The sequence below is a fragment of the Mytilus edulis genome, chromosome 4 (genome assembly GCF_963676685.1).
Source record: "Mytilus edulis chromosome 4, xbMytEdul2.2, whole genome shotgun sequence".
Lineage (NCBI taxonomy): Eukaryota > Metazoa > Mollusca > Bivalvia > Mytilida > Mytilidae > Mytilus > Mytilus edulis.
This window is the reverse complement of record NC_092347.1, coordinates 70,338,630-70,354,454: the sequence shown is the minus strand read 5'-3', so window position 1 is coordinate 70,354,454 and position 15,825 is coordinate 70,338,630. Positions and strand designations below refer to the sequence as shown.

Here is a 15,825-nt window from a genome sequence, read left to right as displayed (position 1 = left end):
TCTCTCTTTTAATGACGGCCGTCGTTTTCTTCATCCTTGTGGTAAGACAAAATCACGCATTCCGTCGAATTAAAATGGTAAAGTTGAAATCATCCCTTCGTAAATTTTACAGACACCATCAATAGTTAGTTTACCATTATTGAATAACCGTTTCACAGTTGATATCGGATATGTTTCTAATGTCTAACTACAATCCACTTCCCTTTTCACCACGAATTTTATCTACTGAATTATACTATTTACTGGGTTTGTAATAACATGATCAACACTACGGGTGCCACAGGTGTAGCAGGATCTACTAACCCTTCCGGAGTATCTAAAATCACCCCAGTTTTTGTTGGGATTCATGTTGCTTTATAGTCTTTATTTTTCTATGTTGTGTCTTTGGTACTATTGTTTTTTTTTAGCCATGGCGTTGTCAGTTTATTTTCGATTTATGAGTTTGACTGTTCCACATGTATCTTTCGCCCCTATTTTACATTTGTCACAAACATGGAAACGAGAACTAGATTAATAACACGACAATCGAAGGTTCTGAATTGCCCCAAAAGATAAAATAATAATCAAAGGTTTTTATTCTTCCTGATTTTATCTTTTGAAACGAAAAGAACACTTAATGAATTTCCACACGTTGGTAGTGCTTTTTAGGATTTAAGCCAGAAGCAAATTAAAAGCCAAGGATTTAAAAATACCTGAAAACAAGAAGGTCTATATGGCACTAAAGACATCAAAAATAGCAAAAATTTTCTTATGTCAACTTTGGGAGTACAAGTCTTGACTTCTTGTCAACGGAAAATATAAGTTAATAAAATTGAGAAAGGAAATGGTGAATATGTCAAAGCGACAACCATCCGACCATAGAGCAAACAACAGCCGAAGGCAACCAATGGGTCTTCAATGTAGCGAGAATTCCCGCACCCGTAGGTGTCCTTCAGCTGGCCCCTAAAATATGCATAATAGTACAGTGATAATGGACGTCATACTAAACTCCGAATTATACACAAGAAACTAAAATTTAAAATCATACAAGACTAACAAAGGCCAGAGGCTCCTGACTTGGGACAGGCGCAAAATTGCGGCGGGGTTAAACATGTTTATGAGATCTCAACCCTCCCCCTATACCTCTAGCCAATGTAGAAAAGTAAAAGAATAACAATACGCAAATTAAAATTCAGTATAAGAGAAGTCCGAGTCCGATGTCAAAAGATGTAACAAAAGAAAATAAATAAAATGACAATAATACATAAATAACAACAGACTACTAGCAGTTAACTGACATGCCAGCTAAGTATGTTTGTGATATGGTCAGTAACGTATCACTTACTATTTAAATGCAAACAGGGTACATATAATGAATGCATGGAAAAAAGTCAAATAGTAAGAAACATACACCAAAATGGACAAAGGAAAATGAATTATCAAGCTATCTACAGTCAATACACCACTATACAAAAAACAAAAGATTTATCAATACGAACCCCTAAAACATTAAGATGCTTCGGATGGACATATAGCAGTTATAAACTAAAAAGTCAAAACAAGCGTCATATAATTAAAAGTGCCAAGCTTTCTATCCTTTTACTACTTCTTGCTAACACTGATAGACATAAGATAAATACACATCTACGCCATACGCAGCTGAAATTCTGGACGATATTTATTTCTCTCTTGTCACATAGACAAGATTGTGAATAAAACAAATAAAGAAAGGAATTGAGCACAGTTACTTTTAGTGCATGCATAAATTATGATGAGGACGAAAATAATTAATGAAACAAAGATTACAACAGTATATATCAATTATATTGTAATTTTTATAAATTTTCTGTTTACGAAACTTTGAATTTTTCGAAAAACTAAGGATTTTCTTACTCCAGGAGTAGATTACCTTAGCCGTATTTGGCACAACGTTTTGGAATTTGGGTCCTCAATGCTCTTCAACTTTGTATTTGTTTGGCTTTTTAACTATTATGATCTGAGCGTCACTGGTGAGTCTTATGTAGGCGAAACGCGCGTCTGGCGTATAAAATTATAATCCTGGTACTTTTGATAACTATTTACACCACTGGGTCGATGCCACTGCTGGTGAACCTTTCGTCCCCGAGGGTATCACCAGCCCAGTAGTCAGCACTTCGGTGTTGACATGAATATCAATTATATCGTCATTTTTATAAATCTTCTGTTTACGAAACTTTGAATTTTTCGAAAAACTAAGGATTTTCTTACTCCAGGAGAAGATTAAATAAAGGCAACAGTAGTATACCGCTGTTCAAAACTCATAAATCCATGGACAAAAAACAAAATCGGGGTAACAAACTAAAACCGAGGGAAACGCATTAAATATAAGAGGAGAACAACGACATAACACCGAAACGTAACACACACAGAAACGGACCAAGCATCAGACAAAACACCACGAGAATAACAAATATAACATGAAAACCAAATACATGAATTTGGGATAGACAAGTACCGTGCCACGTCTTATCTCAATTTCTCAAAAATAAGAGAAAACACAAACGACTCAACGTTAAAATGCAACACACACAGAAACGAACAATAATATAACAATGGCCATCTTCCTGACTTGGTACAGGACACTTTTAAAGGGGAATAAAAGTGGTGGGTTGAACCTGGTTTTGTGGCATGCCAAACCTCGCACTTTAATGGCAAAGTTAAATATAACATTGAAATGACAACATAATATTACAGGACTACAATACAAATTAATAGAACATATAACCTTAGCCATATTGGGCACAACGTTTTGGAATTTTGGGTCCTCAATGCTCTTCAACTTTGTATTTGTTTGGCTTTTTAACTATTTTGATCTGAGCGTCACTGATGAGTCTTATGTAGGCGAAACGCGCGTCTGGCGTATAAAATTATAATCCTGGTACTTTTGATAACTATTTACATCACTGGGTCGATGCCACTGCTGGTGGACGTTTCGTCCCCGAGGGTATCACCAGCCAAGTAGTCAGCACTTCGGTGTTGACATGAATATCAATTATATTGTCATTTTTATAAATTTTCTGTTTTACGAAACTTTGAATTTTTCGAAAAACTAAGGATTTTCTTACTCCAGGAGTAGATTACCTTAGCCGTATTTGGCACAATGTTTTGGAATTTGGGGTCCTCAATGCTCTTCAACTTTGTATTTGTTTGGCTTTTTAACTATTTTGATCTGAGCGTCACTGATGAGTCTTATGTAGTCCAAATGCGCGTCTGGCGTATAAAATTATAATCCTGGTACTTTTGATAACTATTAACACTAATTCGAAAATAAAACTTCATCGTATAGCTCCAGGTGCTTTTTCCAATGTTAATATCACAAATTTGAAAAATAAATATGGAAGATATATAAAAGAAAAATCAGAAAATGACCTTCATAATTCCAATAGTATCTTTAATGAAGAGAGCTTTAACATTATAAAAACCTGTCTACTGAGATAAAATAGTTTACAGTCCTATTTGAAAGACCAGTAAATTAAATATATAACATAAAATTTCGAGTAAAAACAGAAAATGTTATTGTGACGTTTTTACAATGTGCTAGATGCAGTCGTGTTTCTGGCAATTCTTTTTATTACATCCATTTTCTTACACTTGAACGTTAAACTGCGTCAGCTTTAGGCTATTCATGACTGACTTGGTAATATAAAGAACTAGCACATCATATAAGACATAATCATATTAACTAATATTTCCAATGGAAAAAATCGAAGTCTTTTGAATTATTTGTTTTTATTACCTTTTTGAAAGACACGACACTTGAGTGTAGTAACACTTAACGTATAATCAATTGTAATGGAAATTGACGTTTTATTTCATCAATGCCTAAATTTACGGGCATTGTAATGGGTGATTTTAATTAACGTCGATTAAATGTGTAAGTGACATCTGCAATCAACCAAAATTACAAAGAAACGAAGGGTAAGATGGAGGTGTTATATTATTCTTACTTAGAAGGCATGTTTGTCTTCAAAAACAGACTTAACAAAAAGATTAAATCAATGTATAAATTCCCTTTATGGCATAAAGTAAGTTATATATAAATGTTAATTTGGTTAGGTTTTTTTTATTAGGGTCCATGTAAAACGATTTAACTGTGTAAAATTATGCATTATGTATTAGAGACAAAGAAATTCAATAGAGAAGATTAGTCATATCTTCAGGCATAAAGAAATCTGGTTTTGACTCTGATTGTTTCTTCCGAAATTAAATTTAGCGTTGTTTGGAAGGTCACTGATGCTTCTTTTGTAGACGAAACGTGCGTCTGGCGCAAATCTAAAATTTCATTCCTGGTATCTATGATGAGTATTTTTTCCAGTGATAGCTACTTCCTGATTTCTGTAACTGACCAGTGATTGGAAATTTATATTGTTCTGTATTTTTTTTCATTTCAGGTAGCTTGGCTAAATCCAGAAAATAAGGTTCTCACTAATGTTGAAAAGCGAATAATTGATGACACTCGGGTAGCTTTACCTCGAAATAGTTTAAATGATTGGACTCTTTATATTAGAGAAATTCAGCATTACGATGAAGGAGTGTATTCTTGCTCAATTAATACAGATCCTGTTCAAACAAAGAAGGTTTATTTAAAGGTACTCGGTTAGTATCATTACCTTACATGCTTATAAAGGCAACAGTATTATACCGTTGTCCAAAAGTTGTAAATCGATTGATAGAAACACACCAACTGAAAGAGGAAATCAAAGGAACAACAGGAACACCGAAGTGCAACAAAAACAAACGCCAACATACATGGAAACGAACTATTTGATAATAAATGCAATATTCCTGACAAATGTTGGATTTAGCCTGGTTTAATGGCTAGCCCAACTTCCTGCTTATATGACAATGTTAAAAAGATATCGTTAAAATGACAACACTACGTGACAGAAATACAGCACACACACACGCAAGAACATCCAACACAGAGAAACGCAAAAAATATATTATATAACTAGACACAACAAGTAAACCACAGAACAACAAGAAACATCTTCCATTAACGACTGACACCACAGGACATCACAAAGAGTGATAAACTTACGTAACGAACAAGCAATCTTGAACTTTATCGCTTATTTTCACAACGCAGTCCAAACAATTTGCATGTCAATGATGGTATTGAAAGGCTATTTTACTACAAACGTTAAGACCTAACATATTATCCAACCGAAACCATAACAGAAACACCAAAAACAAATACATGAATGTTGGATGAAAAAAATACCGACAAACATCGTATAGCAATGCATAATTCACACTCGTTTTCTGATTTGGTTCACTGCTAAGGAAAGTCGGTGTCACATATACGGATATGTTGTTTAATTATGTTTAAATGATATGACTGAATAAGATTACTACAGGATTTTATCTAGAAATAAGCACATTCATGACGAGTGCTACTAGTGAAACAGAAATTACTCTATTTCCGGAGCAGGGGTAAGATCAGTTGATTGGGGTTTTTTATTTGGGGGGAGGGGGTATTCGTGTTGATATATCATGGATTTTTCTGTTCAGTTTTATTTTGCTAGTGTGCTGTCAGGCTACTTCTTTTGTGTTTTATTGTTCCTTGGAATTCTACACTTAATCAAACGACTGCTCCTACCTTTATCGTGACATTATTGAGTCCATCTTCAAAATCGTTTCTTTTTGGAAGATTAAATATATACCACATGTAATTGGTGAATCATTCGTGTACACTCATGAGAGTCTACAAACATAACATATATACACCAATTTCATTTACGTTTGCCATTGAATAAAATTAAACGTTTTCCCATTGTTTTAGCAATTATGATGCCACTGAAACATGAAGGACATGTTTTGCAAAAGTTAGTAGTTTAGGCTAATCAGCTAAAGTCAATCGTTGTTAAGTACATAGACTTGATCTTGAGTATATATAAAAAGGAAAGAAGCGGAAACACAGCCTCAAGGCATCTTTGGGTATAAAATTTCTATTATGAGACTGTATCAAATTCAGACTTTTAATTTCTGTGTGATCAGTGATTTTCTTACCACTTTGAATAATGAAATGTATTATAAACATGCATTACAGTGCCAGCAAGGATCATTGATCATGGCACAAGTCATGATATGGAAGAGGAGGAAGGTAAGACAGTACAACTTATCTGTAATGCCACTGGTATTCCCACACCAACAGTGCAGTGGTTCAGACATATACCAAAGACTTCATACGAAAAAGCAACAAAAGAAGGTAAAGGTAAAAACCTTCAATTATGAGTCAATAATTGGGGCACTAAACATATTTCATTAAAATACATATATGTGACGATTTGAATTTTTGGCTTTGTTAATCATAGGGAAAATATGATTTTAAGTAGAATTCTTAGCATAAATAATGAAACAGTATTGAAGTCAATGTTTACCGTTTGAAAAATCCGTAATACAATTATAATAAAAAAAGTACATATGTACCCCATGAATCCTCCGAATAACAAAAAAAAAACTCCTCAGTGGTGCTCTATTTCAAACTGGGATCGGTAATTTCTTCTACAAACGCGAGACATCCAGATTGTGAAAAAAATACTGGTTGAAATAAGTTTTATTAAATATTAACTTTCTAAATAATGAAAATAACATATAAAATATGCTGTATCTAAAGTGTTTCCTGGATTTACATTCACCTTGGGAACGCTCAAATCCAAATACTTGAATGAATTTTAAATTCTTCAATTTTATTTCAGCGGTGGTAGAGCCTGGTGAAATCCTATTGATACATAATATCTCCAGATATTGTGGTGGTACTTATGAATGTATCGCATTTAACGGAGTTGACAAAGCTGATTCACATCAAATAGAGGTCGAAGTAATTTGTAAGTATGATTTTAATCCTCTGCTGATTAAACGAATGAAATAGATAGAGAAAAAAGAAAATGCACATTGTAAACAGATATAGTTTACAAAAAATCATCAAAGCTACCATACTAATAACTTTGTTTCCCAGACTCGAAATTCGTCTGCAAAAGACTCACCAGCGACGCAGGAATCAAACCTTTACCCTTTTCGGGGGTGGCTTAACTTAAAGATGTTGTTTATAAGACGGATCAGATATAAGTATAAGATGACGATAATGTTTTTTGAATACTAAAAATTTAAGACATACTCTGTTTATACTGATCATGCATCTAAAATTACAAATACGGAATGATATTATATGATTTAATAAATCTTGAAAGAAACTTCTTATAATCTGTTTTAGAAGATACTTTAGGTCCTCGAGGTCGTGTAAATATTTGTCATTTGAAAAATAAAATTTATAATAAAAAGTGAAAATAGTCACTTGACATTTTGGAGGGTTATACTTGCCTATTTAATGCTATGTTCCGTTCGTAAACATTGAAACATAACGTTCCAAAAAAATAAATTTTGATTTCAAAACATCAATTTCTACATGTTTATTTCTCCAGAAATGAAAAGTTAAGAATATATATTTTCCAGGAAGTTCAAAATTTGCAGCAGTATCAATATCAAACCCATGGTCAAAACCGTCATGTCAGAGTTAACGTAAATTACTCAGTTGGAAGCGGGTTTATGTGTAGACTATAAAACAAATACCAAGAAAAGTTTTATCATGAGTCCATGATTATCAGCCACATTTTTTTCTTTTCCGTTTTGGCCAAAATTATTTCTCCTGTTTTCTCATTTAAATCAAAATTAGAATAAAAAAAAATTGACTTGCTAATACTATAGAAATGAACATTTCTAAGACGACCAGGTTTATAATTTATCTAATATTTGAACATCGATAAAAAGTAAAATCACCAAAAAAAATGAACTCCGAGGAAAATTCAAAGGAAAGTCCCTAATCAAATGGCCAAATCAATAGCTCAAACACTAGAGGTTTAGTGCTATAGTCAACTAAATTGCTATTCCTGGTAGGTCCTTGTTTTAATTTTTAATGCCGACATTCTTTACTTTTTAATGAATGGGTCTCATGATAAACACATGCGCACCATCTCAACTAAAATGGGGTCAATTTAAAAGGATGTATGTAGAGTTATTGACTTAAAAGAACATATGTTCAAATGCAATATATATGAAATTACGTTCTTCATTCATGATCCTACATCGACATTCTTATATACTTTTGATTTTTTAACCCTGTATGCTAACATTGCCCATGTGAAATTTTAAAATTATTTGTACAAACATTGAACGACAAAAATATGTGACGTATAAATTATCTGACGTCAGACATTGTTTCTTTTAAAATTGTAACACGATGATGACTGTGTACCCATATTTTGACTATTTTATTGATTATGTCTGTTTAGTTCATGCAGCATTGTAAATATAACGGAATTTGATGAGACTGTCGTACAAAGTGAGAGGTTATGCGCTATAAACCAGGTTTAATCCTCCTTTTTCTACATTTGAAAATGCCTGTACCAAGTCAGGAATATGACAGTTGTTGTCCATTCGTTTTTGATGTGTTTTGTCATTTGATTTTGCCATGTGATTATGGACTTTCCGATTTTATTTTCCTCTGAGTTCAGTATTTTTGTGAATTTAATTTTTACACATTAAACGAATGGATAATAACTGGACAAATGAACAAGTCTGCAAGGAAAGGAGCACATTTGTTTCCCATGGGAATGTCGATTGTTTTTTGAAACATAACAAATATGATATCAATTAAAAAAATCAATCATCTTGATAATGTCAGATTGAAAGATGTTTTTGTTTGAATCAGAGTGACTTTTTACGAAGTACATTTTATCCCTCCCCAGGAAAAGATATTTGTATCTACGTTGGCAATTCTTTATACTACTGTCGCCTTCTTTTGTTACAATGAGTTCTATAGAGAACTGTATCTCATTTTTTATTACACGCAATGTTAAACATCAATAAAAGTGTGGAATATCCTTCTGACAACGCATTTATTTTTCGATGTTTAATGGTCGCTAAGGTGTTGAAAATTTCACTACTTCAAAAATAAAAATTAAACCAGGTGTAGATTTCTGTGTAATCGATTTAATGATCATCCATTTCAATATTTATGTTGCTGTGTTCTTCGTCTTTAATTCCTCCTTCTAGAAAACCATAAGATTTAAAAACAATTAAATGGAATTATTATGGAACTAGAATGATTGCACTTCTAAAAAGACATAAATTGTAACTAACTGATGGAAATACGAGGTTTAAACTAAAATTTATGGAGGAGATTAAGATTATTGGAGACAGAATGCATGATAATATGTTTTTACTACAACAAAGGAACCCTCAAAATCACAAATATTATTTCCTACCATTACAAACACATAAAAAATGACAATAAAGCAACAGCATATTTAGACTTGCAGATTTCGTACATTTCGCATGACTTGATATTTTATACGATATTCCGTGCTTGCATTTCCTATCATGATTTTCTTGATAGATGGTTGCTGCTCACAAGGAAGCTATTAAACCAAGAGTTCCAAATGGTGAAGTTGAAATTATCCTTTCGTAAATTTTAAGGACGCCATCACGAGTTGGTTGACCGTTATGGAATAACCGTTTCACAAATGATATCGTATATGTTCCTTATTATAAATTAAGGAATGTATCTCCCTCATGCAAAGCTCTGATTCCTTTCACGGATTTGGCTATACTTTTTGGACCTTTTGGATTATAGCTCTTCATCTTTTATATAAGTTTTGGATTTCAAATATTTTGGCCACGAGCATCACTGAAGAGACATGTATTGTCGAAATGCGCATCTGGTGCAAGAAAATTGATACCGTTAATTTTATTACTATCACTGGGTCGATGCCTCTGCTGGTGGACTATTAGTCCCCGAGGGTATCACCAGCCCAGTAGCCAGTACTTCGGTACTGGCATGAAAATACGGATTTTTTGGTGTTATTAAAATTTGCTGTTACAAAATGATAGAAATTATTATAAATTAAGGAATGTATCTCCCTCATGCAAAGCTCTGATTCCTTTCACGGATTTGGCTATACTTTTTGGACCTTTTGGATTATAGCTCTTCATCTTTTATATAAGTTTTGGATTTCAAATATTTTGGCCACGAGCATCACTGAAGAGACATGTATTGTCGAAATGCGCATCTGGTGCAAGAAAATTGATACCGTTAATTTTATTCCTTACGTCGTAACTACAACCCTTTCACTTTCATGAATGTGACCTACCGAATAAGACTATTTACCGGAGTTGTTATCACTTAAGTAACACGACGTGTGTCACATGTGGAGCAGGACCTCCTTACCCTTCCGAAGCACCTGAGATTAACCCTAGTTTTTGGTGGGGTTCGTGTTGCTTATTCTTTAGTTTTCTATGTTGTGTCATTTGTACTATTGTTTGTCTGTTTGTCTTTTTCATTTTTAGCCATGGCGTTGTCAGTTTATTTTCGATTTATGAGTTTGACTGTCTTTCTGGTATATTTCGTCCCTCTTTTATAATGTCTAATACCAAACTAAATACTGATTTTTAACACTTTGTTCTTAGAAAAAAGTAAAATCACAAAAATACTGAACTTAGAAGAAAATCTAATCGGAAAGTCCATAATCACATGGCAAAATCAAATAACAAATCACATAAAAAACGAATGGACAAGAACTGTCATATTCCTCACTTGGTATCAAACATTTTGACAACTAATATTATTATTGTTCTCGAACTGTTAAAGAAAATGTTACATGATATGTAATGTAAAGCAAATAATTCTATATGTTATCGTATTTCACTAATATTGATTTCAGTTCGTCCAGAAATTGAATTACCAAACCGAAGGTTTTCACAGTATCTCTACAAAGAAACAATACTACAGTGTATCGTACGAGCCAATCCGATCCAGTTCTTAGAATGGCAACGGAATGGAATTCCGATAGAAAACAGCATGAAGTATCGAGTAGCCTTGAATGATGATTATTATGAAATATACACAAAAATTCTAGATCTAAATATTCATAGCATACAAAAAGAAGATTACGGAAATTATACATGTGTTGCTTCAAATAGTCTTGGTAAAGACAAAGAGACTATGCTTTTATATGGTAAGTACAGTAGCTTAAGTTTAATACAACACAATGAATGAATATTATTTTTAACTCTCTTGACATAGTCCTGATGTATTCAAACTTTTCATCAAACTAGTATGCACAGTAATAAATAAAAAATGAAGACAACAGTTATCAAAGGTACCAGGATTATAATTTAATACGCCAGATGCGCGTTTTGTCTACATAAGACTCATCAGTGACGCTCAGTTCAAATAGTTATAAAGCCAAACAAGTACAAAGTTGAGGAGCATTGAGAACCCAAAATTCCAAAAAGTTGTGACAAATACGGCCAAGGTAATCTATTCCTGGGACAACAACAAAAAAACCACTTACCTTATAGCCATCAGGAGGATCCAGGATTTTCGAAAAGTGTGAGTATAATTCCCAAAATAAGCGGAAGATATTCTGCCGAGTAAACGATTTTATGCTATTTACCTAATTTCCCAATTAAAGTGGGGCTAACGCACTCTCTTAAATTCCCGTCTGACAAGTATATCTACTATTTGTAAATACAACCTTATAAGAAAGAATTGGCTCTGCTTTGTTTCATAAAAAGGAATTGGAAAAGAAGTAAAGCTTTTGCTGGGGAGGAATGGATAAATCAATCATTGTAAAAAAATCTCTCTGATTTGATCAAAAAGTAAAATCACAAACATTCTGAACTCCGAGGAAAATTAAATTCTTTGAATTTTACATTATCAAGATGCTTGATTTTTATGATTGACAGCATATTTGTTACGTTTCAACAACAATCAGCATTCCCAATGGAACCAACTGTGGTCCGTTCCTTGGCTTGCGACTCATTCACTTATTTATCTGAGGCAGACTTCATCAGATTTTGTCTAATGCTTAGTCCGTTTCTGTGTGTGTTACATTTTAATGTTGTGTCGTTGTTCTCCTCTTATATTCAATGCGTTCCCTCAGTTTTAGTTTGTTACCCCGATTTTGTTTTTTGTCCATCGATTTACGAATTTTGAACAGCGGTATACTACTGTTGCCTTTATTCATTTAGGAGCTTCTTAAGAAAAAGGAAAAAAGAAGTAAGCATTATATGTTATGTTCCCTTACTGCTATAAAGATGTTATTCTCGCACTAAATAATTAAGTTTGGTGACTATGTTGAACGCATATATCCCATTGAACTTGAGATAAAGAATACAAAAGACAGTCAGATATGTCTCATATCTCGACTTACATCTAAATAAAGGCAACAGTAATATACCGCTGTTCAAAACTCATAAATCCATGAACAAAAAACAAAATCGGGGTAACAAACTAAAACCGAGGGAAACGCATTAAATATAAGAGAAGAACAACGACATAACACTAAAATGTAACACACATAGACAAAATCCCACGTGAATAACAAATATAACATATATATATAACATATAAAATTGATGGTCAGTTGATAACAAAGCTTTACGGCAAAATATATGATTTAAGCGTCAAGTGACTTTAAATTTCTATTTCTCAATTGATACGATATTCCAGGGCTTGTATTTCCTATCATGATTTCCTTGGTACAGTGTTGATTTTCACAACAAAGCTATCAAATCAAGAGTTTAAATAGGTGAAGTTGCAATCATCCGCTGTTTAATAGTCATAAATCGATTTAATGAAAACAAATCCGGGTCACAAACAAAAACCAAGGCAAACACATCAACTATAAGAGGAAAACAACAGAAGAACAATTACACTAAACTGCTACAAAAACAAACGCAAACACAAAGAATTGAATTATTTGATAACAACTACCATTTTCCTGACTTGGATCATGGCATTCTAATAAAAAAGTGGGTTAAGTCTGGATTTATAGCTAGCCAAACCTCTCACTTATATGGAATATTTGAACACGACATTCATGTTCCAACTGTCGCAACCCTAATCCCGTCCTAATTAAACTGATCAACCGGTCTGTACTTAGATGAGAAACATGACGGGTGTCACATGAGTAGCAGGATTTGCTTATCCTTCGGTAGAACTTGAGATCACACTAAGTTTTCGGTGGCGTTCATGCTGCTAAGTTTTCAGTTTTATATGTTTTACTCTTTTGCATCTTTCGCCTGCCCTTTATGAAACATAATCGTAGTTTCATTTCGGCACGTCAGGCGAAATATGGAATTCATTATGAAGGATTCAGTGAATGGTCTAAATAGTTGGTTAAAGCGTTTAGCATACTGACAAAAGGCCGATATTTCGTTGGATATTGATCAACGAGTGTTGAACTTTCGTCGAGTGAATACAAAATGTAAGCTAGAACATATAATTTTGATATTTTGATTCTGTTATATTGGAATAATGCTAAATATGTATCATAATATTTAATTGTAGAAGCTGTAGAGTTAACAAAGCCACCACCATCAACAACCAAATTAATTCCAACAACCAAACGAAATAAGGATTTTCCTTCATACGAAGTCTTTGAAAATAAGAAACGACCTGAGAAACAGAAAAATGGACAGTCGACAAGAGGTAAATAATGTTGACAAAACGAAAATATATGAAAACAGAAAATGAAAGCAAATATATATGAAAATTGAAATCATCATTAGATACTGTTAACTATTGCTACTAGCACAAGTTAACATGAAAGGCAATATGTTCCAGGTGTCTTCGTTCGTTATTACTCGCTCTTTACTTACTGCAAGAACTCTGTTGGGTAACTCCGATTCAGTACACATCTGAAGCAGATACTTGCTATCATTTTAAAAACTAGTATATCCCGAATTGTTTTTGTCTTTATTTTTTATTAGGGGATAAGTATTCGTTATTATTTTTGAAATTTAATATTCTCATAGGTATCTTTTATGACATCAGTGATGTTTTTTCATTGCATTGCTGAATAATCTGTCCTCGACTTCATATGCTATTTTAACATAAAAGTCGTACAAGGTTAATATAGTACGCCAACCATGCAATTCTTCTATATAAGGTCACATAAGAACACCTAAAGGATGAAAATAAAAAAACAAAGTTGATGATCATTGAAACTCCAAAAGTCAAAAACATTGTGACAGATCTGCATGGCTAATATATTAGGTAGAAAACTTGATACAAACTGAATGTTTGTAATAAAATCGTACAGAAATAAACTCATCAGATACCAGAATAAAAAAACTTTGAATCCCAGATTTGCGTTTCGTCTACAAAAGACTCATCAGTGTCGATCGAATTAAAAATTTAAAAAGGCCAAATACAGTACAAAGTTGATGGAATAATTATGTTAGTTGATAAGAAAAATATACAAAATCGAAAGACTTTTTGAAGAAGTTAACAAACATCCATTGAGTTTTCTGTAAAGATAGAAGACGGTTTTTATACCGTAAGCTAATATGTACATGCAGGAACTCATCATGATCATAGATATAAAGATTAAAATTGTGTACACCAGACGTGCGTTTCGTGCACAAAAGACTGATCAGTATCGCTAGAATCAATAAAGTAAATAACGTAAAAAAGACAAAACAAAAAGTACGAAGTTGAAGATCATTGAGGACCCATATTTCCTATATGTTTATCAAGCTGAGGTGTATTTGTAATTATATCCTTTTATTCATCTACAGGTAATTACAGACCAAGAAGTTTCGGACTGAAAGTATTCTCAGCTGCAGAACACATTTTATTCTGTTTTATTCTGCTAAGGTTCTGTGCATTATAATAGTTTTAAAAAGTTATTTAAATGTTAAAAATGTTATTTAACATAATTCACATGGCTTGCGTTTAAACCTGTTATTTTACAGACATGTACATATTTTATTCAACATGCGTGTAAATATGATATTTTACATGCGTGTCAATTTTTTATTATAAGAGAATAATTGCATCTTTTAATATTTTTTTCTACGTGATAGAGAAATTGAACAGTTAATTTAAAATATGTTGTTTACCTAAATACTTGTTATGTACTAGTGGTCAGTAAATTACTATTAGGCCATGATATCATATATAAATATGGAGTGATTGTTGCTGAAATCGTATGAATGCTAAAGTGAATGAGATTAGTTGAGCAAAAAGGATGAGTATTACAATCTTCCATTCAGTAGTGTTGCCAAAGTTGACAACACCATAGCAAAAAAAAAGACAAACAACAGTATAAAAAGAAAATAGAGAACACTAAAGACTGAACAACACGAACTCCACAAAAATACCGGGGGTTATCGCAGGGGCTAAATGCTTGACATGGATAGAAAACAAGTGCCTATGGCTAAATGTACTGAATTGAGAAACTGGGACGCTGTTAGGATAATGAAAGCGACCGCAGATTCTGTCTGTAAAACGTGAAATAGAAAATGAACATTAAAAATTTACAACTGTCATATCATGCCATTTTTTTTCTTAACAAGGTAGATTATTCATGTCGATAGAAGATAGCTGACATTAATGAATTAACACAATGCAAACGACATTCTTCATTAGAAATATTACATTTTGTTACAAAGTTATAAAGATACTGTTAATTGTCGTTATTTGTCGGATCAATTAAAGCAATTCCATCAATAAATATTTCAAATAAAAATGAAATGTCAATTGTGTTGTGGTTATTGTGTCCAGAAACTTCAAACCCCATCAAATTGAAATCAAAGTTAAATCCAACTAGACTTTAACATTTAAAATAAAGCTTAATAATTCAATTCAGAAGAGCAATGAAAATGCGTATTACAACGCATGTTGGATTGAGTAATTTTAATTCGCTTTTCAGATCATGGATTGTAAAAAGTAATGCAGTAATGCAGTAAAAATAAAATAACATTTAGAGTTCAGCGCTTACTCGTATTTTTGTTATT

At 32.8% G+C, this 15,825-nt stretch overlaps 1 protein-coding gene across 2 annotated transcripts in view; it reads left to right on the top strand.

The window, feature by feature from the left end:
* LOC139520424 (opioid-binding protein/cell adhesion molecule homolog) overlaps window positions 1-15,568 on the top strand; it is a 33,569-nt gene extending 18,001 nt beyond the window's left edge. The window contains exons 3-8 of one of the 2 annotated variants that reach the window (XM_071313021.1): window positions 4,410-4,614; window positions 6,071-6,235; window positions 6,720-6,848; window positions 10,740-11,033; window positions 13,373-13,513; window positions 14,605-15,568. In XM_071313021.1, coding sequence (XP_071169122.1) covers window positions 4,410-4,614; window positions 6,071-6,235; window positions 6,720-6,848; window positions 10,740-11,033; window positions 13,373-13,513; window positions 14,605-14,699 — 1,029 coding nt within the window. In that variant the 3' untranslated portion in view covers window positions 14,700-15,568. The remainder of the gene's footprint in view (window positions 1-4,409; window positions 4,615-6,070; window positions 6,236-6,719; window positions 6,849-10,739; window positions 11,034-13,372; window positions 13,514-14,604) is intronic. The other variant, XM_071313022.1, reaches the window with a different exon arrangement.
* The last annotated feature ends 257 nt before the right edge of the window (window positions 15,569-15,825 follow it).